The sequence below is a fragment of the Aedes aegypti genome, chromosome 2 (genome assembly GCF_002204515.2).
Source record: "Aedes aegypti strain LVP_AGWG chromosome 2, AaegL5.0 Primary Assembly, whole genome shotgun sequence".
NCBI classification, from domain to species: Eukaryota; Metazoa; Arthropoda; class Insecta; order Diptera; family Culicidae; genus Aedes; species Aedes aegypti.
Window position 1 is genome coordinate 57,204,400 of NC_035108.1, and position 27,268 is coordinate 57,231,667.

The following is a 27,268-nucleotide window of genomic DNA, read 5'->3' on the forward strand; positions in this document are numbered from 1 at the left end:
GCTAAAATCCTTTAAAAAATTTTAATATTTGCATATAAATTTCCGAATATACTTGATTCCAATGAAAATAGCTTTGACATGAAGTGCCATATTTTTTATTTTTGCATTCGTTTTTCTCAACTGATTAACAGAAACTTCGTTATTTCGTTCAGTATGTTTTGGGTCTCGCACTATCAAAGTTACCCGCATTATCAAGGTTACCCCGTTTTACGGTACTTGTTTCAAAAATATAAAAAAATGGATTGAGATAGAGTGCAGAAATATGAGGATTTTTCAAAGTTTTTACGTTTACGAAAATGAGTTTTGACCCTGCTATAGAACGTAACCTTAATTTCCAGGCTCCCAAAACATTGACAACGAAATCTTGAAGGACTAATTTTTTTTCCCCCGTCTTATTTATTTTCCAGTAGAAAGGATGAAGCTAAGATTCGATCATTAAAACACAATGTGAAAAAAAAAATCAGTCGAATATATTTCAATTTTGGCGCGAATTCCCGATTTCATACTGTAAATCCTAAGCTTTTGATTAAGTTTATTTTGCTTTCCCTGCTCTTCACCTCCAAGTGTGACTTCTGGAACAGTGTTTTCAACATGTTAATAGTATACAGCACATAGACCACAATCACTAAAAAAATAAGAATAAATTATCAAGTTAGTACAACCAACTAAACCACTTGGAATATATAAAACGCACCCACATAGACGACCAAACATTGCTCGTCCCTGATGAACCTTTCGTCACCATCTCCCTTGCACGTTCGGATGACATCCTCAAAGAGCACCATTAGGAAATCGATCCAGAAGAGAAGTTCGGCAGGCTTCAAAAATCCGGCATCTTTCCATTGCATCGCAAGAAAATACGACGCCAGGGCTACCAACCAAACGACTGCGGCAATCCATCGTCCAACCAAATGCCTCCTGATAAAGTTGTCTACAAGTGGAAGATGCAATGATTTCATTCAAAGCGGTTCACAAGTCATGGAGAATGACTTTCCAATACGCACATTCTTGCAGAACTTGCTGGTTTTGCTCATAGTACAGAGTTTGCCGAGTCAGCGATATCGTTTCGTAGAACACGATCAGTAGCGTGCAGACGAAGATCAGATATCCATTGAATTTGACGTATCTCGCTAGTGGTTTGTACATTCTGTCGAGGATCAATGTTCTCTACGCCAGCCCTGGGGATTGACTGAGTTTGAATTGACAACAGCATATTTCTTCACTTGGATGATCTTCGATGAGCGTATAAACAACACTGATAAGGCTGCGAACCGTTCGAAGCTGAATTTCGATTGGGGAACGCCTCACCACGTCGAGATAATGCAACCAAGTTTTCATTCTACTGGGTAGAGGCTTCGACAACACGTCATTTGGTGGTGATCAGCCGCTCCCCTAATGATCATTATGTTTACTCCAAGCCATAGGGACCGATCGAATCAATGATCAAGAATACTCGCTGTTTTGTACGATTCAGTTCAATAGGTTGATTTGTTTTGCCCCTTTCTTACAAGAATAATATTTACAAACAAAAAGGACACATGTTTTCTGTTCTTGGAAGGGATGTTAATACTAAGCGTTGCTACCACTATCGATTCAATTAGGTAATCTTCGTTCGATGCCTAGCTGATCCAAGAATCGTCAAATTCGTCACCAAGTATGAATTTCACCGGTTTCCGGCCGTTTTCTAAGTCTCCGTTCTCTTCGGCTAGCTGGGCTCGTTCTCGGGAACGTTGCTCAAACAATCGGTGTAGGGCGGCTAGAGTGAAGCCTACGTACACAGGGATTACTGCAAGAGATGTGGAATATAAGTTGTGTTCAAGAGGTTGATGGAACTTTTATTGGGTCGGATGATGATCGGAATATAACAACCTAACCTAGATGATCAAATATTTAATCGATTTTCGTTAAGCGTCTTGTTTTTTATTGCGTAACGCTCGAACTGGGACATATTTTGCTTCTTTGCTTAGGGTTTCTTATGAGTACTTCCACCGTTGTTAACTAAGAGCTTTCTTTATAAATGATTATATATATACATTTGAATGGCAGGATTGAAAATACTCTATGCAGAAAACATTTCCATTACGAAAAAATCTCGCTTAACGTTTCTAAAGGACCTATCTAACATTGAGAGGCTCTCTTTATTTACTTTCTCTTCAATAAATAACTGACGCGCATTAACCTCATCTGTTTCGTATTTTGTATGAAACGCTAGTCAAGGAAATTGCTGTTCGATCTACGTATAGTGAAAAACTTTTCAAAAGCTTTAATATTCCACTGTTATAATCGAAAGAGAGCGAGAGAGGAGAGAATCTCTTATATTTACATAGGTCCTTTAGTAATGTTCAGCGAAAAATCCACGAACGACTGGATTTGTACCCACGATCCTCAGCTTCCTCTCTTCTTTCTGGCGTTACGTTCCAACTAGGATAGGGCTTGCTTCTCAGGTCCACAGTTAGGAACTGAGCGCTTTCTTTGCCGATTGACAATATATGCATGTGTATATCGTGTGACAGGTACGAAGATACTCTGTATCCAGGGATGTCGAGGAAACACTTCTACGAAAAAACCCTCGATCGCTGGGATTCAAGCAAAAAACCCTCAGCTTGGTCAGTAAAAAAATTTTAAGATTGGATGTATCTGGAAGCAGCCGACGGACAATTTGATCTAGTGTCAGGAACTTGCTTGACCACGCATTATGGAGACCACGTATTGGAGATGTTCCGGATTTTCTGAGGTCATGTCCAAATGGAATTTTTCTTTCGCATGTATTTTTGTTCGGTGTGAACTTGTATATATGTTTGCAATTTTCCTAGAAACTAGAACTAATAGGAAGTTGAAAGCATGAGTACGCATTACGATTCGTTAAAAATCTTCAAAAATATGACCATTTCCGTAAAAATGGTTATGGAAATCATGGCCAGTCATGTTTGTATTTCCAATGATGTATATATTATCCGGAGCTAGTCCAAGTGAGCATTAAACTTCAAGATGATGCTTCCGGCAGTGTATTCTGAAGCATCTGCACTGACTGTAGTAGATTCCAGGTTCTGGGGGAAGTTACCAATAAAAAACATGCTCGGAATCATATCAATATGGGCATCAAACTTAAAGATTATTTAAGGTGGTAATTCCGGAAGCATTTGCAGAACCACCGGCTACCATGACCACTCTATAGTAGGTTCCAGGTGCCCTTGGGGATGTGGCCAATTCAAAACATGTCCAAAATTACATCAATATGGGTATCAAATATCAAGATTTTAGAAGATAATGCTTCCGAAAGCACTTCCAGAACAACCGGCTGCCATGACCACTGTATAGTAGGATCGAGATACCCCGATGGAAGTGGCCAATTTCACACATGAATCATATCAATATGGCTAACAAACTTCAATATTCAATATTCATGCTTCCGGAAGCAGTTTTAGAATCACCGTCTACCATGAACTCTGAACAGTAGGTTCTATATCCCTTGGAGGATGTGGAGCTTTTTCAGAATTACAGAATGTAATAACCACTCTATAGTAGATCCCAGGGGTCCCTAGAGAAGTGGACAAGTCAGAAGATGACCACCTGCTATACAGTGGTCTGAGAGCCGGTGATTCTGGAAAAGTTCCCAGGAGCATCACCTTCGAAAATCTTGAAATTGATAAGGTACCAGATATATTTCTTATTGACCACATCCCCCAGGGTACCTGGAACCTATTATAGATTGGTTAGTGCATCTAATAGTTCTGAATATGCTGCAGGAAGCAACATTTTGAAGTTTGGTGCCCTCTAGGATATAGCTCCGGATAATGTTTATATGACTGTAGATACAAACATGACTGACCATGTTTTCCGGAACCAGTTTTACGGAAATATTTCTGAAGATTTCCAACTAATCTTAATGCGTCCACCGATATTCAACTTTCTATTAGTTCTAGTTTCTAGGAAAATTTTAGATATCTATACAAGTTCAGACCGCACAAAAATACAAGCGACAGAAAAAATGCCATTTAGATATGACCTCGGAAAATCCAGAACATTTCTGGTGTTTGGTGGACAATTTGTATGGCCAAGCAAGTTCCTGAAACTAGACCAAATTAGTGGTCGAATGCTTCCAGATGCATCCAATTTCATCCATGTTTCATAAAGTTATGCATTTAAATTTTTTGTTGCTTTATTTTTATAGAGGCATTAAATTTCCGCCTCTTATTAATCTAAAGCTCTGTTCAAAGTAAACTATAAAGTCCTGTATCCTTTAAATATTTTAACATTTTCTCTTCTTCATTTTTGTTATTTCCTAAAGCTATGGCGATATTTGAATTGATTCCTATTATGTTTCTAATGTCATCGAATTTTCTGCATTCTAGTAAAATATGCTTTACATCTAATGGAGTATACAACTATCACAAATTTCAGGGTCTTTGTTTTGGAATAAATGGCATTTAGTCAATCGCGTATGGCCTATCCTGCACCTTGTAAGAATTCTTTGATCACTTTTTTTCTTTTGATCACACCATTTACCAATATTTTGTTTTACTAATGCCAAATTATCAACCGTATTTTCATTCCAACTTATTTGCAACTGATTGTTAATTTTATTTTTTGTCCACATGATTGCATCTATAGCTGGTACTTCATATTCAACAGGTAAACTTGTTCTTCCCTTCTTTGCAACGTGATCAGCTTCTTCGTTTCCAGATATTGCGCAATGACCCGGTATCGATAAGAAAGTTATTTGTTTGTCATCGGAGTATGTCTCAATAGCCTGAATAAAAGGATGCATGATGTTTCCTTTATCAAGCGCAGAGAGAGAGCTAGCTGAGTCCGTTAAAATAACCGTTGGTGCATTACCAACATGATATACAGCGATTGCAAGTGCAGCCGCTTCTGCAGAAAAAATAGAACAGCATTTTGGAAGTTGGCCTTCTATCTTAAAATTCAGTCCGATTATTCCACATCCAACCGCTGTCGCGTCTTTTGATCCATCAGTGTAGATTTTTGTATGCTGCATATATTTACTGTTGAGAAGTTCATTTACGATGGCCTGCGCTTTGTGAGCACCTTGTCCAACTTGAAATCTCGCTTTCACTGTCCAATCCACTTTGGGCCGAGGATAGTACCACGGCCGATACCCGAAACGATGAAGCTTACTAATTGCTGGAAAACTTTCTCCAAAAAGAGTCACAGACAGTTGCTCTATGTTTTCTTCTAATGCTGGTCGGATTTGAGGGCTTTTCTCTACAAGTTTGCAATAACTTCGGATATATGCCAATGAGACTCTTTCTTTAAAAGGAAGTAGGCCACTCTCTATGGCCAGTGATAAAGAAGGCGATGTCCTAAATGCTCCTGAGGCTAATCGAATCAACCTATTGAATACAGGTTTATATGGTTCTATGCAACTTAGTCCAAAAAGCTCTATTCCATAGAGCAGCTTCGAAATACAAGTTGCGTTAGCTATTCTCCAAATTACACTTCTATGAGCACGGGCAGCTTTTGCTCTGATGAAGTTTAAACGATTCTGTAATGCGTTGATAGTGTTTTTGAAATGTTTCTTGAAGGTTGCCCTACTATCAAGCCAAATACCAAGAATCCTCGCAACTTTAACATTTGGTATATTTCCCCATTTACTATAACGTCTTTTCTATGTTTCTTCCAATTCCTGTGCTTTGCTCTACATACGTGAAGAAGCGAAGATCTTTGAGCTGAAATTTCAAAGTGGATATTATTTGCCCATTCGTACACAGCTTGAACTGCCGAATCAAGTTGTTTTCTGGTGCTGGTGACTTTTTTTCCAACAGTGATTAACAATATGTCATCCGCATAAATCAGCGCTGTAACGTTTGGTGGGATCATGTTGAACACAGTATCCATTACAATAGTAAACAACGTAACTGATAATACCGACCCCTGAGGTACACCATTTTCTTGGATCTTTGATGAGGACAGTGCCCCACCGAAACTTACACGAAAGCATCTGTTGTTCAAAAAACTCTCAATGCTTTTTGTCATGTTGATACTAGCGTTGGGCGATTTTGAATCGATGTTCCGAAAATCGATGTTTGCATTCCGATTTATCGATTTTTTGAATCGATGTTTGGAGCACCTAAAATCGGGTGAATCGATTCTCTTCATTCGATTGTTTGATTCGATTCATTTTATTGAAATCGTTAAATATTTCTTAATAAGTTTGTGGAGAATAAACCCCATTTTGAACTAGCCTTGAAGTAGTAAATCGGTTCGATTGATTTTCAAAACTGATTTGATTGAAATGTGTTGAAATCGAACACAAATGCATTTGGTCTCATTTCAAACTTAATAAATTTCAATTTTCATCCGATTCGAATCGATTCAAAAACATCGATGCAAAGGATTCGATTAAATCGGTGAATCGATTTGACAGTTCAAATGTGAATCGATTCAGTAACATCGATGTTCTGGACAAATTTGCCCAACACTAGTTGATACCAAGATCCATCTCTCGAATCCGTTGAACTATATGAGGTCGCCATGTAGTGTCATAGGCTTTCTTCAGATCTAGAAGAGCGCATTCGCAGTGTAGGTTTCTTTGGAGAGCGTCAGTCAATATTTCATTTAAATCTGCAAAATATGTTGCGGTTCCCTTTCCAGATGCATGCTGATTTTGGTTCAACAGCTGATGAGCCTCCAGATGAACTATAAGACGGTGATTGATGAGTCGTTCGTAGATCTTCCCAATACAACTTAAAAGAGTTATTGGGCGATAACTGTCCGCATGTTGAAGTGATTTACCGGGTTTCGGGACAGGGATTACTATTCCTTCTTTCCATTTTTCTGGAAAAATGCCTTCATTCCATAGTTTATTGTATGCTTTTAACATACTAATTTTTGCATGAAGTGGTAAATGCTTAATCATTGGATAGCCAACATCATCAACTCCCGCTGAATAACCTTTAGCAGAATCAATAGCTCGCAACAATTCTTCCAGTGTGAAATTCGCATCTAGCACAGAGGGTTCTATATCAGCATCATCCCGTGTTCGATCGTATTCTTGGCTGCAATGTTTATCATTTGTCTTAGATATACTCTCGAAATTCTCCGCAAAATGCTCTGCAATTTGAGTTGAATTGGTTACGTGGGTTTTATCTATGATCATGGTTCGAACTCCTGCTTTTCTTTTACCATTTAGCCGGTTAAAGTTACCCCAAATTTGTTCAGAACTAGTTGTTGGCGAGAACGTTTGACAAAAGAGATCCCATGAAACTTTTTTAGCCTCGGCGATTACTTTCCGCGCCTCGGCTCTAGCTGTTTGAAAACTTTTCCGCATTTTTTCTTTACGGGGGTCGTCAGGATTTAGACGTTTCATTGCACGGAGAATTTTACGTCGGCTTTTTACTGCATTTGCTACTTCCTCAGTCCACCATATTTCGGATTTTCTTCCAATTTTACCAGAAGATTTGGATATTGAGCTATCAGCAGCCTTGGTTATTGTGGAACCAAAGTGCATGATGTCAGTTTCGATGTCAACTGGTAAGATTTTGTCGATACATTGTTCAAATTTCCTCCAGTCTGCATCCTTATAGAGCCACCGTTTACGGCAACCTTGTCTTGATACTGTTTCATTTGAAAAAGTGATAATGGGAAAATGATCACTTCCCATAGTATCGTCTATGACTTCCCAGTTGTATTTAGAAGCTACACCCTTAGAAGCAATGGTTATATCGATAGCTGAATAAGTACAATGGACATCGCTGAGAAAAGTAGGAGTTCCGTTATTAAGCACAACCATATCATTGTCTACAATCCATGACAGTAATGCCCGTCCTCTCTGAGACGCCTTAGAGCTACCCCAAGCCTCGTGAGCAGCATTGGCATCACCTCCGATAACATATGGAGGTTCGGTTGTCGCCATTAAAAAATTCATTGCGTCAATTATGTCCTTGTCAAGAGCGTTATTTGGAAAATAAAATGCAACCACTGTAACGTTATACGGATTGTGCAACCGAGCAGCACACATGGAAATATTGGAATTGAAAGCATAGAAGTGGTGGGGAACTTCTTTCAAAATCCCCAGTCCAGCCATTCCTTGGCCATTTCGTATGTTGTGATCAGCTAATTTCCATTCATATTCTCCTCTCAAAACACGCTCTACGCTTGCGGTTTTCATTTCTTGAAGATTTATAGAGATTGGCTTCTTCTGGCTAACGAAGTATGATAACTCCGAATGATTAGCCCATAGACCTCTGATATTCCACTGAAGCATGAGTATTCTTCGCGATCCAGTCGATTCGATAGGTGATGCTGTCAGAGATTCGTTAGTGTTGGTACTGCTCTGGTCGTTGTGCTCCTGACGATGAGGATTGCTATTTGGAACCGCTGGGTTATCGTTGTTTGGTTGTCCATTGTGCAGTTTTGTTTAAAGAGGTATCTCAGTTGTCCAAAATTCGAGTCCGGGTCAATAGCGTGGTCGTTGTCTTCAGAAAAGGTTTCGTGGGCCATTATTTCTTCTTAGAGCTTGAAGCGATACCTTTCTATCTTTCAGGAGATTTCGGTTCAGTTTTGTTTTTATTACCTTTCCGTTAGTTATTTCTATTCGATTCGAAGTCCATACTGTCCGTCGGCTCCAATTCCAAATTCGGGTTTGAATTAGAACTTCGTACTTGGTTTTCGGTGTACGTTTTAAGGCATTGTTCAATGGAATTCAAGCGTGACAATGCCACCGAAGGAGTCTTACCAGGAATACTCTTGATGGGTTGTAGTAATTTACTAGTAGAGGGAGCACTAGATTGAGTTGGTACATTGCTGTCGCTGATGCTAGGGTTCGCTCGTTTTTGCTTAGGTTCAAGAATTACCTGCCGTAATGACTCCACTTCTTGTTGCAACATTTTGATGACTTTGTCTTTTTCAGATTCATCATTACGCAGACGATTTTGAAGCACGTTGGCATAGGTGATTGCCTTGTTAGCTTCACAGAAATTGGCACGGGCTTCTCCATAGGATAGCCCACGGTCGACCTTTGTTTTGATGATAGCTTGCTCTTCTTGATAAACGCGGCAAACTTTCGAGATCGGAGTATGACCTTCCTGACAATTTTTGCAAAAAGGAGTGTTTTGGCAGTTTTCTCCGACAGGGTGATCATGTTGAGTGGAGCAGTTGAGGCAAACTTCAGTGAACTTGGTGTTATCACATTTTTTCTTAGTGTGTCCATAGTTGGCACATCTGAAGCAAAGCATTGGGGAGGGGTGGTACATTCGCACTGGGATGCGCAGAAGTCCAAAGTACACATGTTGTGGTAGAACAGATCCTTGAAACGACAAAACAGAAAGCGGTGTATTCTGATATGCTTCTCCCTTACGTTTTTTGATGCGCCGAACTGAACAAATACCCTGTGCCCTCAAATTGCTCAACATGTATTCTTCGGTGTGGTTGATCGTATCCAAGTCATAAACTATCCCTTGAACGACGTTGAGCGTTGGATGTGGAACAATTTCAACTGGAGTTTTGTCTGGCAGTTCAGTAATCTTTTGAAGCTGTTCGCTGATCATTTTGGAGTTGGTCCTTAAAATGTAACGAGTTCCACGCACCTCTTTTGATGCCGTCACTTTCTGAGCATTTGCTGGACCAACAGCTAGCATTACCGCGTTTCCAATCACGAAAGGGTCCGTGGGGAGATGAAATTCATTTTCCTCAGTACTTGCTGCACTTGTTCTCACTCTCATTTGCAGTGCTATTGTGTGTTGTAGCTCGTCATCACAATCATCCATCCCGGGCACCGACTGCTGTCCGGTGGATCACTAGGGGGTGGTCTGGAATGACCATCCATCCGGCTAGGACGTGTTGTGACTAACCAATACTATTGGATGTTTTTAATGCTCTCGACGAGATGCAGCCGAAAAGGAAACCACAAACACGACGGGTTCCGTGCTAGTGATGTACTGCGGCTTCTATGTCAACAAAACACGTTCACAATTTGCAACAGAACTTCACTTTAGCGTCTATGATTTGGTGGATAACACTATTGACTTTTAGGAAAACCTCTAGTACCTTCACGATGTGAAAATCACAATTAATTTCAACCGTTTTCAAGAAAAAATAACTCGATTTGAGTTTTAAGTAAACAAACTCACGCGACCGTACTGATCAAGTTGTGATAATTTACTGCATTTACATTTGTAGAATATTGCATACCTCTAGGCGGTTAACGTTATATGGAAATTTCTGACTTAGATTACAAAAATGGTCCCAGTTTGTGAAAATGCTTTTCGCTAAGAGATTTGAGACCGCATTCAAGTTCCATGCTAATAAGTCTGTCAAAAATAAGTGGCCAACTATTCAAAACTTCATCAAATAGTGATCGTAGAACAGATTGTTTGTAAGCGTTTCGAAAATGCTAAAATTGCATAAATTTTTAATATTCGTATACAAATCCTCAAATGTTCTTGATTCAAATGAAAACCACTCTTACATGAAGTGTCCTACTAATATTATTTTGTTTTGCATTCGTTTTGCTTAACTGATTAACAGAAATTTTATACTTCGTTTAGTATGTGGTGGGTTACGCACTATCAAAGTTACTCGCATTATCAAAGATACTCCGTTTTACGGTACTTGTTTTCTTGAACTCGTTTGTTTGAAATTGGCAACATTATAGAAAACAAACCAGAAAAATGATCTATCTTACCCGAAATTATGGTGCTGAATTTGTATTATGTTTTTTTTCCAATGTCCTAAGGATGTTTAAAAAATGTGTCATGCTATTTTTTGATAACATTTAGGTAATGATGATTACCCATTGTTGACCAACAAATAAAAGGTCGTCTGATTTTGATAGTCGTATATTCCGCTTCAAAACTACAATTATAAATTCATTATTATCCATTTTTATTTATACAATCTAACTTACTATTTCAGTGGGCCTTGTAGGCTAATTGGCTAATAAATTGTATTATTGTATAGTAACCTTTTGTGATTTTTAGACTGCAGCTATTTATAATAATATATTAACAAATTCAGGAAAATCTTTCAACAATGTTGTTTGATCAATGCTTTCTTTAGAGGATGACAGTTAGAATGATATGACAGACAACTGAAATATATCTAGTACATAAAGTATAGACGGGCGCATTTATAATCCTGATGCAGCAGGGTTGCCGATCATTGCCCTACGCCAACACCCATGTAAAAAATAATCGATAGTATTGAAAATCTATTTAATTGATAACATTATGGCCTCTGAAGCCAAATATGAAAATTAAAGTCATATACTTTCCAAATTATTTTAAAATTAAATACACCTTGGACCGCGGGATACGCCTACAGGTAGGCAATTTCCTAAGGAAATGCTACATTTTTTATAGTAATTCGTCAATTTTGCTGAATTGAAAATACTTTTAAAAATTTTCAAAACGGAATCGTTTTTGACGTTGTATTTTTGGTAACAACTACATTTTTCTTGCGTGTATCATTTTCTGAACCCATGTAATACATGAATCCTTTGGTGAATCATGACAATCATTGTTTCAAAAAGTTGAAAAACTTACATGTGAACAAACCTCAATTTTTATGAAGAGTTTATTTCTATCTCTGATAATGCTGGAAACTTTGATAGTCAGTATTAGTATGACACATCATAACAGAGTTATTTTCGTTGGAATCGATAAAATTTGTAGCATTATATTCGTATGGGAGATTTCTGGTCGGTCGAGGATCTGGACTTAGAATATCATCGTACCTGCCACACGATATTCGAATGCGAAAATGGCAACTTTGGCACAGAGAGCTCTCAGTTAATAATTGTGGAAGTGCTCATTGAACACTAAGCTGAGAAGCAGACTCTGTCCCATTGAGGACGTAGTGCCAAAAATAAGAGAAGAACATTTTATTCCAAAAGAATAAAAAGTTATGGTTGAAAGAAAAACCAACATCAGAGATGTACAAACACAACATTATAACAATGTATTTAGCTTACAGATAAAGACAATGCTGACGCAATGGACATATTACTGATTATACGCACATCTTGAACTTTCTAATGCGTTTGCTCGCTTCTCGATCGTCGATTAATTGCTCTTGTTATCAACGGTTTTGTTTGGTTCCCCACCGAACGGTTTCGATTTTCTGACGTTACGTCCATGCAACGATTTTGTTTCCGATCATCATCACCCAAAATTCCAAGTCATAATGCTCACCCACTAATACTGCAGTACCGGACGAAAGGACCACCTCCTGGAAACTTCTCTGCTCCAGAGCGGTCAGATGTCGGATCAGAATGACGCTCCAATCGATGGTGAAAACGCTGGCAAAGGGCAGTATGGTCTTCTTCTTCTCGAACAGCAGTCCCACCAGGAAGATCGTCCCCGTCAGCACCCAGGCCAACGAGAAAACCAACTGACCCATCGGATGCATTCGGAAGTAGGTTTGGCCGGTGCTTATCCGATCGACATCTAATAAGGGGAATGAGGTTAATACAATGAGCGCGGCGTGGCTGAAGTCGTAATTCAGGGAAAAAAAATGGTCATCTGTTGTGAACCCACCATTCGAGAGTTATACTATCCTAACATCTTTCTCGTGAGTTTGAAAATGTATCATCGTTGCTAATGATAGTAATTATGAATCTAAAATCGTCAAGGAATATATGAACAGGATCCTAAAGCCATGTCCCTTATTTAAGTACCAAACGCTCAAGTTTAGACCAGAAACACGTTTTTACTTAAATTATCAATGTTTTTCGTTGGTTTAAGTCCTAAAAACCTTTTTTTATTGTTTTGAGACTTTGCAACACCCCTTGGTTTAAACTCAAATTTCGAGTGTATTTTGTTTTCCGTGTGCCTTCCGAAATGTCAGATAGGAAAAACCCTCGTTCTAAAACGATTAACCCATGTGGCGTTTTCGTCGACTAAGTGAAAGTCAAACATGATCAAAAGTGTCAAGGTTCATATTTGGACCCATTTTTTAAATTAAGGTTTAAATATGATATAGCCGTTATTTGAGCAGGAAAAATTGGTAAAGTAGTTGCAAGAACATGCTTTTTCATTATATTGAATAAAAACAAGGTTTCATTAAACATTTTAGGACTATATTCAATAGAAATCCTGTACATTGCATCATTAATACGGCTCACTCCATTATGGGTCACCTAGTCACGATTATTAGTCACTCTCTTCCAACAATAATAGTGGGTGGCCCGTAATAATGTGACCACTGTGCCATCCATACACAAATTAATCATCATTATCAGGTTCATATTTCACTTGTCATAATGTTTGCACACGACATTAAAAACACATAATATTTGAGCGTATCTTCTGGAAACACTACAATATTAAATCGGAGAAAAGTAAAAATAATTAGTGTTTCTAAATCTTTTCCAAAGAACAATAACTTGCTTTCAAATCAGACTTTGAAGAAATAAAACCAAAGATCAAAACTCGTTTGCATCAGATTATTACCTTAAATTCAAATGACAGAGCATACACACATTTTCAGGAAATATAAAAACAATTTTGCACTATCATCTATAACTGTGAGGATTTGAATTCTAATCTCATTTTAAGGGTTTTTGTTTTGGGCAAATAATAATAATGTTTAAAGAGTGTATCGAAAAGCAGTCGCAAACATCCAAAATCTCCGAGCACAGTTGATCTTTTTTGCAATTCCCTTGCAAATCATCAAGAGAATGGACAACATAACGGCCTACTTTTCCTACCGAAAGAAACAGTGCTGATAAGTGCTTCTTTTCAGCACTTATATCCGTATAGAAAAGTAACACTTTTCAACACTGTTTTGGCAGTTAGCCAGCTAGGTTCTGATTCTACACCCGTTTGACGAACCGAATTGAATAATTCGGATGTAGGATCAGAAGCCAATTGACTGTGAGGGATTTTTAGTTGAAATAGGACGTAGAAAAGGCAGTAGAATATGTAACTTTACTACAAAAAAGGCTGGTGAGCTTTATGGGTTAGTTCCTGTATACGTAATTATAGACAATTCAACACATGAATTACTTATAATATGGCTAAAAATTGTATACGGCGTCTAACCTGATCTATCATTGAAAAAAGAATGAGTAAGGGAAGTGTAAAATGTACTTTTTGCTGAAAAAGTAATCATTATGCAACTTGTCTTCATTTTGTCACTTATTAGTGAAGAAACCCAAAACATATTAAAAAATGTGCAGTCTCAATATATCTTAATACAAAAAGATCAATCTAGTATTAGAAAAAAAAGCTAGCACAAAATGGGATTTTTAAGTGTCTTCTAAATATTTGATAATTTAAAGTGAAAAAATATCAAACGAAAAAAGAAGAAGAGGTTATTCCATCGACAGATATGTTTATTTTGTGACCAACATAGGTTTCGAAATTTTTAATTATTGTTCCAAAAAAGCTCATTTATTGGAGTAAGGTTTGTTTCTTGAGGTCCCTTTTTATGATCTTTTTTTAAGGTCTGCCAAATACATCTACAATAATATAACGTAGCACTTTCTGCTCCCGTTGTTCCATAATTATGTATAAAACTTCTCAAATCAATTTTTGTTGTGTCGTTTCAATCAGTCGATATTGCCATTAACGTGTTTGAACCGAATATAAAAAAGAGGTCCTTGAAAATCCGCTTTTTCGTTTTGCTTTTAACTTGCTTTTGAATGATGGATAATGATTTTTGAACATATTATTTTCACTATCTTATGAGTATTTATTGGGCTAAACAATATAATCATTTTTTTTTTTCTCTAAATTTAATTCATTTTTCAACACTTCAATTTCAATTTTCTAGAGGATTGCAAGATTTTCTTCGTCAGATACTAGTAATTTAAAAAAAAAAATATAAAAAAATAATCAACTTTTGAGAATGTCTTAAATATTTGTGACTTCTTTTCGATATATTTCTCAAAGCCCAGTTAAAACTCTTTTTCATTTAAGAGGCACGTCCACGTTTGAAGCCATGGGCAGGACAAACGTTGGAAAATATTTTGTGCACAGTGAAGCTTAGAATTTTGTTTGCGATTTCTCACCGTATAAGGGTGTTTTTCATCACTCCAACCTGTCACGGCCTACTTGCCTGCACTGAATAATGCAGTACCGTAATACTAATTATGCAACTGAAATTATTTGATTAATGACTATAACGCATCTCATTTTCATTAGGCAACTATTTTGAGCTCCGTAATGAGTTATCACACAACAATTTTCATAAATTGCAAAATAATGATTTCTAATAGGTACCCTCAAGTGGTCTTCTACGAAATTGCAAAAAATGTTGTACGCAACTCGTTGCAGAATCGATTTTTACAGCACTCGTCGTAATTATCCAACTCGGAAAGCCTCGTTCGATTAATACACGACTCGTGCTATATAAATCATCATTCTGCAACTTGTTGCGCAAACTACTATTATCTTATGGATTCCGAAACTGAAAATTGGAAGTTACTATATTTAAGGGGCTCAAACGCAAAGGGTACATCAAAACTAAAAAAGCTCTCCGTTTTTACAAGGCTGCGACTGAATATCTTCAAAATATGATATTAAAGACCTGTTGCCTGTAAAAGAGACACTTTAAAAGAATCAAAAAGATGCCAAAATGAGACCATACAGGAAGCAAGAAAATAAAACAAAACCTAATAGGAGCCAGGAACTAAGAGTTTGATTTTGATTCTGCATACCATCAAAGCAGACTTTTCTATAAGATCTAAGACTTTTTATGAAATTTCCTTGTAATATCACGACAAGTATTATTGCTCGTATTACTGTTTGTGCATTTTCATGATCTTCACTAGGAATTTCAGAAATTATTTCAGGTATGTTCAGATATTACTTCGGAAATTTCATAAGGTGTATATTTAGCCCTTATTTCCCAAGCAATTTCTCCACGAATATTATTTCTCTACAAATGTTACTTAGGATGCCTCAAGATTTCAGCCTGAATTTTCCAACGAGTACTACAGAAATGGTATTTCTCCAAACCTTATTTTGGAAACCATAAAAAATCCTCTAAAACTCTTCAAACAATTTTTCCTAACTCCTCCAAGATTTGATCCAGTGATTTATCCATAGATTTCCCAGGGACATCCCCCATGTTTCCTGGTTGAAACATCTTCAAAAATTCAATCAATAAATTTTCCAGAACCGCATTCAGGAATTTCTAGGGATTTCATATGAAATTGTCTATTAGGATTGATATAAGATGTGCGAAGATATCTTTAGCAATTGCTGCAGAGATTCCTTCTATGATTTCTATAGAAATTCCTCCACTAATTCTATAAGATTTTTTAAAGTAAGTCTTGAAAGTTTTTATTTTCAGGAACTCTCTTCAGGGCAAAGTCAAGAATTTTTTTCTGAAAAATATATAAGTTAGGTAATTTTAAAAGAAATTCTGATAAAACCTGTGAAAATTTTAAAGTCACGCTTAGTAAACAACGATCCCTGAAAAAACTCCTGGACTAACGGGGAAGTTTCAGAAGATTGCATAGATAATTTGCTGCGACAATCGAATCTCGGGACAGTATTTCGCAGGATTTTCTCGAAAAATATTTGACAGAATCTCGAAAGAAAATGTGTAGAAAAAATTGGGAAAATTGCTGAAGTATTAACTGAAGTAAAAACTTGAAAATACTTTTGAAGATTGCATGGAAATGTTTTCAGAAACATTTTAAGAAATATTTGGAAAAATTTAGGGGTAATATTTGGATTTTATGCTGTAGAATACTTGGATAAAATGCTGGAGAAATATTTAGAATGAATGCTTATTCTTATCCGTATAAAACAAAACCGAACACGATTCCGTCTCCTGCTCTCCGTAGAAGAAGCAATAGAATCGAATGACGAAACACTACTTCAGGAGTGGACCTTTAGATTCCGCGAACTGACGATTCACATTACAAAAAAAACAAAAATCGAATCATTCCGGTGGTAGCTAGGGTAGATGTACCAATAGTGGAGGTACTAAGCACGGTTGAACTTCATTTAACCGCATAAATTCAAGAAGCGCAATTAATGTACATGTTAATGTTGTAACGGGAAGTAACGACCATTGACTTAATGAGAAAACTGATTTCATCGCAGTAACCCACGGCATGTCAGTGAAAAATAATACCTCCACTATTGGTACGCTGTTCCTTTAGTTGCGGTATTTTTTTTAATTTGTGTTCCTATAGTTGCGGTATCCGTTGTTTTCTTATAGGATCCTCCACTATAGGAACACTTTACCGCAACTATTGGTACAAGCAAGAAAATTTTTAGCAATTTGAGTGATATTTCATCAGTTTTGAAGCAATTCGAACGCTCTTTTCAACTATTCCGTGTATCAACAAGCCAAAACGTCGATTGGCAGTGTCGGTTCTGTGGCTAATGCATTAAAATAAGTGAAAACGGCACTACCGCAACTATAGGAACACTCACAACTAAGGGAACACTTACCCTACCAAAATTGCTATTGCAATTGCAACTGAATGCCGAAAAAAAAAGGAACAAACTCACAAAATTTTCCAACTAGATATCAGTTGTTAAAGACGACGCTTCCGGTTAAACTGAGGGTATTTGGTTTCCCACGAACAGCGAAGCTTCGGACGTTTGGCACACTACAACACAATTCTGTTCCGAAAACAGCTCTATCACTCCACGTTTCGAACAAAATTTTACGTTTTTAGTGTAAAATTGCTAACGATTTTAGCTCCAACCAGCCATAACTTTTTTATTTCAGCCGGATCAAAAACTGACAAGCGCGAGAAAAATAGCAGCAAGATTTTTTAAAACGTCCGTTCGCGGTCGCGGCTTGCTGCGATCCCTAATGAACTACTTCCAGGAATACTCACGGAAATTTATCCCAGAACATTTACAGGGTTGGCCGTTGATATTTTGAAAAAACCATTCATTGATTTCCTAGAGGATTCCTACATGTGTTTTTCTAACAGACGAATTCCATGTCAAATCGGTCAGTCACAGAACTCGACCATTTTCGATTTGCAGTAAATTTTGCACATGTTTTGAGTATGATACAATATGTGTTTTCCATAGAAAAATCGATCATTTTGACTCGAGAATAACTTTCAAAAATGGCCTATAATTTTTTTTTTCCTGCAACTTATTTGAAAAATTTTACCTCCGAAACTGTTGATGTTAGAGAAAAATGTGCTATGAAGAAGTTGTAATGAACCATTTGGAAAAATTTAAAAAAACTAAATAATTTTAAATATTTTGTTTGTTTTGTCAAAATAAATACGTTCTGATGATACAATAAGAAAATCGAAATTATTCTGAACCATAATGATTATATGGATAATTTCTCTAGAAGTTTCTTGCTCTAGAAATTATTCGAGTTTCATGCAAACAATATAATTCATATATTAAAATAGGCCATTTTCATTAGTTATTCGCGATTTTCAATCAATAATAATAGAGTAAAGATCATATATCTTTCTACTTACTTATTTTCCTTGATGGAGAATCGCGAATAACTAATGAAAAAGCCTATTTTAATATTCAAATATTCCTTTCGTTTATGTGTTGGCATCAGATGTTTTGCTTTTGACGTTATGTTTTTGACGTTTTGTCTCGAAACCTTGACTTGAAACATTTGTAAAGCCTTCACAGACGTCTCAACTATATGAGCTCTGAAGTGGACTAGAGTTACCAGACGTACTCTTTTTAGAGTACATGTACTCTTTTTTGCCTTAAAATATTCTGCACTATTCTTTTTTGCAAAATGGGCTCAACTGTACTCTTTTCCAGATAATACTCACGATTGCTGAAAAAATCGAATAACCAGTAGAGAAACCAAAAATGAATGTAATGTTTGGAATGATACTAACGAAGAATTAAAAACAATTTAAGAAACCAGAAAAACTTATTTCTTATTTTTGCCAAGTACTGGCTGAATCGAGTTTGTGCGATTATCTTAGGAATGATAAGATAAGAAATAATCTATACGCTCATTTATCTCACTCAATACAGTTGCCTCTCCGTATCTGTGATCTAAAGATAAAACAATTATTATTGGTGTTCAATTCAACGGACTTTTTGAGTCTAATTGAATGTTCTTAACTAATAGTATAGTAATTGATAATTAATCAACTAACTATTAATTATTAAGTTTAAAATTGTAAAGAAATTTCGAATAATTAGGCTTATTTGAGACAGTTTTTGTTCAAGTACTTTTTCAAGAAACTTCGTTTCAGCAATGCAATTGTTGAACAAAGCTGTGGGAATTAACGGCTTCCAGCCTGAAACATAGTTTCAAAACACAAAAGTAATAGTTTAATCAGTTAAGTATCAATTTTTCACTTAAATTAAAGGTAATACTTGAGGTTTTTTTTTCAGATCTCTAGTTTAAAAGTTCACTCTTCTCAGTTCTTCTTATTCCTTACTAACAAATTTGTGAATATTATAAAAAGATTCTTTTTCTAATCTTATTACGAAGGCAATATTAATTCTAAAAGTTTGTACAATTACAGCCCCATGCTGCATTTATGGTTGACAAAATCGGGAAAACAATTTTCGAGTGATTCTTAGTTTAATTTTAACTTAAAGACTTAGTTTTATGAAATTGTTCATAAAAAACATTTTTTTTACTTGCATTTTCTATGTACCGTAACATTGATCAGTTTCTTGGATAATTATTATAAATTTCACATTTCAAAATTTCGGTCATTAGATGATTGTATATATACGTGGCCAATGTCATAATTGACTTTATGCACCTAATGACCTAATCGGGCAAAAAGGATGCTACAATCGGAGCAGACAAAATCAGGTCAAAAAGAGTGCTTAAATCTGGAGTAGATAAAATCGGGGGTAGACAATATCGGCAGTGCCGTAGCTTGCGGTTGGCCAGGTTGGCATCCGCCAAGGGTGCTAGCCTTAAGAGGGCGCCAAAATGCATGACACATCTGTTAATATTTTTGCAGATACATCCATATATTTAGTAAGTTGAAGTAACAGTTTCTAGAAAAAAAAAATCCTAGACATGAACAAGACAAAAACTCTGGCTTGAGTTCATGAGGGTTGCAGGATCCGTCATCAATTTTGGAATTATTGAAAGCAGTTTTTTCGTTCAAAATCAACAAAGATTGCATAAAAATATATTCACTGTATTCTATTCTCCAAGCGAAACAATAGGAACATATTTTAAGCGAATAATTTTCAGTTTTGAGCGGAAAAACTGATTTTGTAATTTTTATGATGACGCTGATTGCGATGACGTATTCTTGAACGTTAAAATTTGTTCAAATCATTTCAGTAGATATTAAATAATTCGTAAATTGAAAATTCATTTCAGTAATTTTCAGAATTTCCAATCATAATTTATTGAGGAATTTCGAAAATAGTTTGATACAGAGTTCAATTATAAATCAGCTTATGCATGGTAAACCTGAAAAATATATATTTAAAAATCGAATAATTTAAAATATCCATAAAGCGAATGTGTATTTTCTAACCATTGATAGTTAATATATGAGTATTCCATTGAACTATTTACAGGTTTTGAATAAGCATGTGATTTCCTATATTTTGCCAAATTGGGCATACAGTGCTAATCTTTACCTATTGAACGATACATAAGCTCTGCACTAGCACTGTATCACCGTTTTGAAGCGTTAAGTGATTAGTGGTCACTTAGGTTCTGAAGGAATCTCACACAACTATTTCCCGAGTTCCACAGAAAGCTATGGACAGGTTTACCAGCATATTACGACATTAATTGATGATGTTCTCATGGGACCACGCACCAAATTCTCATGGATTCTTTGCAAAAGGTTTGATTTTATCCTAATTTGGAATTGAAATAAGAACATAAGTGAAAAAAAAATGAATTTGGATATTATTTAGATAAATTGAAGTACTTGTCCAAAAAATGTTCTGGAATGATTTTAGGAAAATGTTATTGTTTGCTCAGAAATTTTCATTGATTAGTGACAACACTTGCTTACTTCTATTTTACGATTTTTAAATGAAAGTTCTAGAGGATATCTTGACAAAATTTCTTTAGAAATTTCCTCTTGATCTCTTTAAATATTTCATTTTCACATAAATTCTTTTCGGGAAAACGTTTTATTTTTTATTATCGAGGGAATCGATCAAAAAATTCAATGAACATATTCTTGAGTTGTTTTAAGTAAAAAACATAACTAATAAAAATCGAAGGGTTTCGTTTTGATATATTGTCCATTAAATGTATTAAAACCTATGCATAAATAAATGTATCAGCAATGTCTAAAATACTATATTTAAGGGGTCATGCACAAATTACGTCACGGTCCAAGGGGGGAAGGGGGTCAAGCCAAGCATGACAAGCCTTACAAAATTTTCGGAGGGCCCATACAAAAAGTGTTTTAAAGGGAAGAGGGGGGTCTTAAAAGTTAAAATTTTGCGTGACATAATTTGTGTGCCATCCCTAAGATAATGCATTTAAATGAAACATTAACAATGTTTTTGAGCAGTAAATTCAAAAGTTCCTTGAAATTAATATATGGTCATATAAACGATAACTTCGATAGCAATTTGTGTGAAACATTTTCTAAAAGCTCCGAGATAACAGATAGTTTTTTAAGGTGAAGATGAAACGAAACCACATCGCATATTTTAATGAGCATAAGTCTTGGGAACCAGACAAAACATGATCGATTGGTGACCAGGTGGTGGTGACTAATCGAAAAAAAAATCAGACTATAAAAAAGACTCAGATTTGTGCTATTCAAAATTTGAGATTTGGCTTCGATCCATCTTCATCTCAAAAGTTACTTGAAACATTTTGTATGCCTTCTTGCTGTTCATACAGGGATGAACCAAACTCTGGCTGACAGTCTATCTTTTGATGAAAAAAGAAAAAACAAATAAATTCTTGAAGAAGTCAATGTTCAATTCATTCTTTTTTAAGTTTACTTGAGCTTTATCATGGCTCATTCTTCAGAATTTCGATTGATAGGTTATTTATACAGAAGTCTCTTTAGTGATCTGAAATGTTTTACTTAAACTAAGCAATACAGCAAAATGTGCTTTGAATGAGGGGCGTTCTAATGGCGGTTCGCCAAGGGCGCCATGAGGCCACACTACGGCTCTGAATATCGGGGGCTGACAAAATCGGGTCATTGCTGTATAAAACGTTCTAAAAATATGATTAAATAAATCAATTTACAGACTTTTTCGTGGTTGCTATCGACTGTGATGGCTTATTTCTTTCTGGGTTTTATTGGCTCTACAAGTCTTTGAGCAGCTAAAACAAGCTTTTCTTCAACTTTCCGACGTTTCGGCGTATATTTCGCCTTCTTCAAGGATTTAGAGGCCGCGTTTTGTTGTCTGTATAAGTGCCTGATCTGACTTGAGATTGTATATTGTTTTTTTTTTACAGCCAATGAAGAAATCAAGCATATCACCGAATTTGTGAAATTCTAAGGTTAAATTTTGTAAAAATTGTAATAAGAAGTTGAGAATAGTGTCTCCCTGACAAACTTAACTGTGATTAAAATGTAGTGAAAGTGACTGTGATTATGAATCTGTTAATTATTTGCATAGTTTAAACGAAAAACAAGTCCAACGGCTTTAAAATGAAGAAAAATATGATCTAAATAAAAAAAAATAAACAATATTGTGTAGAAAGTTCATTTTTGATTTTTTATGATTGGCTAAGTGTACTTTTTAGTACTCTTTTACAGTATTGAAAAAATGTACTCTTTCCGGTGAGAGCAAATATGGTAACCCTAAAGTGGACACACCTGTTTTTACCGAGTTTATTCTTCATTTATAGGCAAGGTCTCTCGAATTCATGAAGATTGAAACATCGCACGATATGTTTTGGACAAAAAACGGAAATGTCGCCAAAGAGGCCCTGGCAGAACCTGTACCAGGAGCTCTGGAATGGCCAAATCTATTGATATTCAACTAATTCTTCCTTTATTAGCGTGTTCTTTCGAATTCACGAATATTGAGATGTCGCACGGTATGCTTTGGACATGAAATGGAAATGTCCCCAAAGAGGCCCTCGTGGAACCTGTACCAGGAGTTCTGGAATGGCCACATCTGTTTGAACCGAGTTTTTATTTCTTCTCTAACTGACATGTTCTACATGTCAATTCATGAAGATTGAGATGTCGCACGGTTTGTTTTGGACATAAACCGGAAATGTCCCCCTGGCGGAACCGGCTACGTTGATCCTGAACGGTCCACAAATTCAAATTATGTTTAAATGATGACAATCGATCATTATCTTACGTTTTACATAAAAACATCGGTGTTTAGCATTAACTAAAAAAGTATTTCCCGAATTTGGTACATCTGGCATGGTCCTGACTTCATTATTGTCCATTTATGTCAATTAACTGGTACCTTTTTGAAGTCAAATGATGGTGGTTTGGAATGGAAATTGATGAAAGGACAGCTATTTGAAAATGCCTTGTCGGATTTTTAAGGCTTTAAAGCAGTAATTAAAAGTAGATAAAAAACCGAATTTAGTACTATACCATTTAATTCGTTTAATTTAATTTAAGTCGAATTTAGTACACGACACTGAAGACGGCCTTACAGTTGAGGTCGAAATACGCGTATCTGTCAAAGGATACAAACTCTAGTGGAATTAAATGGTATAGTACTAAATTCGGTTTTTTATCTACTTATAGGTATTCTACCAAACAGCTCGAAGATTTATTATCAGTAATTAAAGCTGTTTTAAGACTCTGTAATCGAAGAGCTGCATTATTTTCCAAAAAATCTATGATATTATGTATAGTTATATCAAGGTACCGTTTTGCTTCCAATTGCCGGACACTATGATAATTTTTACATATTTTCATAACATAAAATAAAATTTTCTTGTAACACTTATGCACTACACAATTTTTTAATTTCAATTGTATGTTATGTTGAAATTATAATACAATGTTCACTTAAAATTCTATTTCTACAATTATTAAGTCATGTAAATAATAAGTTATAATCTCGTCCTGAAAATCATAGGTAACCGAGTATGTAGCTTGTTGTTTAACCCTCTTTTTCCCACTATTTTGATCTACTATTTATTTACGAAAAAAGCATTTTGCAAAAAGCAACGTTGCAAATTGTCTATTTTTTTCGAAATCGGTTTAAAAAAATTAGTTGTTTTTTTCAATAGTAAATTAATTGTTTATCAATAGTTTTACCATTGAAAATGTTAGCTGATTTTTGGATTATTTTAAGGAGTATAGAATCATATTCTAGTTTTTTTTCGGTTTGTCTCAAGTTCGTCGAAAATCAGTGGAGCTCTGAAGCTACCATGGAAAAGAGAAGGTTAAAGGAAATCAATGGACCAAGATAAAAAACTATCACCACTGCACAGTGGTCCAGTTTTACGCGGAAAGATGCATTTTGTCAGTTTTACACGGAAAGATGCGTTTTGTTTTTCAAAGCAATTTATTAGAGTTACACAAATAACACATCATTATTTTTTAATACACAATTTTATTTTGTCTTTTAAATGCCGTCAAAAGATATTTTTTATGTTTGCCCCAATCAGAGATATTCACAATCAAAGTAGGCATGTTTTTGAGAGAAAAACAACAATAACTCCCAAACGGAAGGAGATAGCGAGTTTCTTCACTCACCAAATCACGCATTTTTTCAAAGCTCCAAAAGTGTTTCATTGACTACTTTGATGAGATATTAGAATTGAAAACGCTAGAGCCAGAAAACCAATTATGCTCGGCCTACCCTATGTCACCGTAGGAAAAAAGCTCTTGATCGGTCAATTTAAGAGATACAAAAAAACTTTTTTCAGCAAAGTTGCTTCAGATTGAATGGTCTACAACTTTGCTGAAGCATATACAATATAATATATTCAATAACACCAAACAAAGAGCCTTACTAATACAAACAACTTTGTAGAAGATTATGTTCGTCTACTGTTTCATTCTAAAGCTCAAAATGCATCTTTCCGCGTAAAACTGCTTTCTGGACCATAATGCACTGGAAGATAGAGGAAAATCTACTCTTTATCGTAGCATTATTAAGTTGTGTGTGTTCATAACGAGATCATAAGTTAAGCGAGAGGTCTTAGAATTAATCAAGGCTATTTTTACATTTATCAATCCCTTCTTCTTATTCTTCTTCTTCTTTTTGGCATTTACGTCCTCACTTGGACAGAGCCTGCTTCTCAGCGTAGTGTTCTTATGAGCACTTCCACAGTTATTAGCTGAGAGCTTCCTTTGCCAAAGGTGCCATTTTTGCATTCGTATTTTGTGTGGCAAGTACGATGATACTCTATTCCCAGGGAAGTCAAGGAAATTTACATTACAAAAAGATCCTGGACTGACCGGGAATCGAACCCAGACACCTTCAGCATGGCTTTGCTTTGTAGCCGCGGACTCTAACCACTCGGCTAAGGAAGGCCCCTTATCAATCCCTAGTGCATCGTTTTTTATCATAAAGCACGAGATTGTTCACTATTTGTACAAAAAATTTCGTTTCCAAACAATCAAACTGTATTATGACCCAGAGATGTTTTGGAATAACTATGTCCACATGGCTTAAAATTTATGTATTTTAATCATAATGTGAAGAAATCCTGAAAATTTCTTAGAAAAATATTGACATATGAACAAGCAATTTGAAGTTTTTATACCAGCCTCATTGCCTACGGGACAATTGCCCGAAAATGTCTCCAAATTCACATTTTGTACAAATTTAAATTGTGGGCAAATCTTAATCTCAATACAACAAATCTATTTAATTTTTTTTTCCCTGGTCTTAAGGTGACCATGAATCGAATCCAAACCTCAAATATTTAAAAGGACAAATCTGGAGAGCCGATCAGTCATGTAAGATGAAAACTTCACCACCATCACCAATCGATCAAGTTTTCAGCTAAAACGGACGTTCTCCAGATTTGTGTTCTTGAAAATTTGAGATTTGTCGTCGATTTATCTTCACCTTAAATTGTACATAATACTGAAGGTTTACCAAAAATGATGGTACAAAAAGATGCACTTCGCTTGAAGAAAAAGCATCTGGGGTGTAGCTTATTTCTTTTCGATACAATTCTTAGGCCCCAGAGTGAACCCACTCGCAAATTACGTTAAATACACGAACCACTGTAACTTCCAATTTCCTTTATGAAAAGTATTCATACTCTCAGATAATATGCTTATAGAATAAAATATTGAGTACAACCTGATGGTTATTTGATTTGTTGAATATAACGTACGGGATTTTTTTCAACAATCAAAATATTACTAGCTCTAAATTTGAAAATCACTATTATTTTCATTTGCCTCGATAACACATGTTCAAACTCACGAAAAAGATGCTAGGACACCATATCTTTCAAATGGTCTCTGAGATGGTCATTTTCTTTCGTTAATAACGGTCACAGACATACCATGAAAAGCATTATTTGTTTTCAAAGTAAATACACTCTAGAGGCGGCCAATTTCGAAAACAGGTGTCAACATAAACACCGTCATGGTGGTCGTCGTCGCCGTAGTCTTTGTCCTCTCCTTAAGTCACGTACCACACACTCTAAGAGGCCATTATGCTGTGATTGGGATGGATTTAAAAATAGCTCACCAATGTCACTACTGCTGCTGCTGGCGCCGTCCTCGCCCTGATCGTCGTTTCCGAAGATTCTACCAGTTTGTGGAAAATTTCCCACGTGGACCACATTCAAGGCGAAGATGCACCCAAACATGAGGGAGCACACAGCGATCGCGTATCCGTGCGCTTTGATATATCCACTGAAGATCCGTTCCATGATCTTGACGTTGATCCACTGTTCAAACTCCCCAAATTCACGAATGACAAATTTTTAGTATGTGCGGTCGAGATATGTGCACTTTCTTTACGACTTGCTAAGAGATCATCACACGTTCCGATTTGTTCTGAATTCAACTGCGGACTGCCTGGCAGAGGATGCCCCAGCATATGATCCTCAAACGATCTTCGCCTGATTTTTACTGCCGTTGGACAGCTTGGCGGCAGTGCGCGACGTGCACGGCGGATTGTAGTGCTAAGCTGCCGAGTGAACATTGGCGTAGATAAGGGGGTGGAGCAAAGTTTTATGGCCATCCCCAAACTAGGGTTTTGGTTCCCCATAGCATGTTTGAAATTTGGGGCCCTGATAGCCGTAGCGGTAAACGCGCAGCTATTCAGCAAGACCAAGCTGAGGGTCGTCGTGGGTTCGAATCCCGCCGGTCGAGGATCTTTTCGGGTTGGAAATTTTCTCGACTTCCCTAGGCATAGAGTATCTTCGTACCTGCCACACGATATACGAATGCAAAAATGGCAACTTTGGCAAAGGAAGCTCTCAGTTAATAACTGTGGAAGTGCTCATAAGAACACTAAGCTGAGAAGCA

The 27,268-nt window shown here is 36.3% G+C and overlaps 2 protein-coding genes across 4 annotated transcripts in view; both read right to left on the bottom strand.

Annotated features, from left to right (window-relative positions):
• The window catches only part of LOC5570087 (myb-like protein Q), a 476,649-nt gene that overhangs the window by 153,031 nt on the left and 296,350 nt on the right, over nucleotides 1-27,268 (bottom strand). The gene's annotated exons all lie outside the window — the stretch shown is intronic.
• Nucleotides 449-26,881, bottom strand: LOC5570086. 2 transcript variants are annotated; one of them, XM_021840896.1, is made up of 5 exons: nucleotides 26,484-26,881; nucleotides 12,150-12,404; nucleotides 1,005-1,786; nucleotides 699-931; nucleotides 449-625 (listed from the first exon to the last, which is right to left on the bottom strand). In XM_021840896.1, exons 1-3 carry the CDS (start codon nucleotides 26,665-26,667, stop codon nucleotides 1,620-1,622), a joined length of 606 nt encoding a protein of 201 aa, XP_021696588.1. In that variant the 5' UTR covers nucleotides 26,668-26,881; the 3' UTR covers nucleotides 449-625; nucleotides 699-931; nucleotides 1,005-1,619. The 2 variants fall into 2 exon arrangements, with proteins under 2 accessions (XP_021696588.1, XP_001653073.1); XM_001653023.2 differs by having other exon boundaries at nucleotides 695-931.

Excerpts from the sequence above, each read along its gene's own strand:
- LOC5570086 (XM_021840896.1), bottom strand. The coding sequence starts at position 26,667 with ATGGAACGGATCTTCAGTGGATATATCAAAGCGCACGGATACGCGATC. Across the intron at positions 12,405-26,483 it reads CAGCAGCAGTAGTGACATTG|ATGTCGATCGGATAAGCACC; the intron begins GTGAGCTATTTT and ends TCCCCTTATTAG. Across the intron at positions 1,787-12,149 it reads CGGTACTGCAGTATTAGTGG|TAATCCCTGTGTACGTAGGC; the intron begins GTGAGCATTATG and ends CATCTCTTGCAG.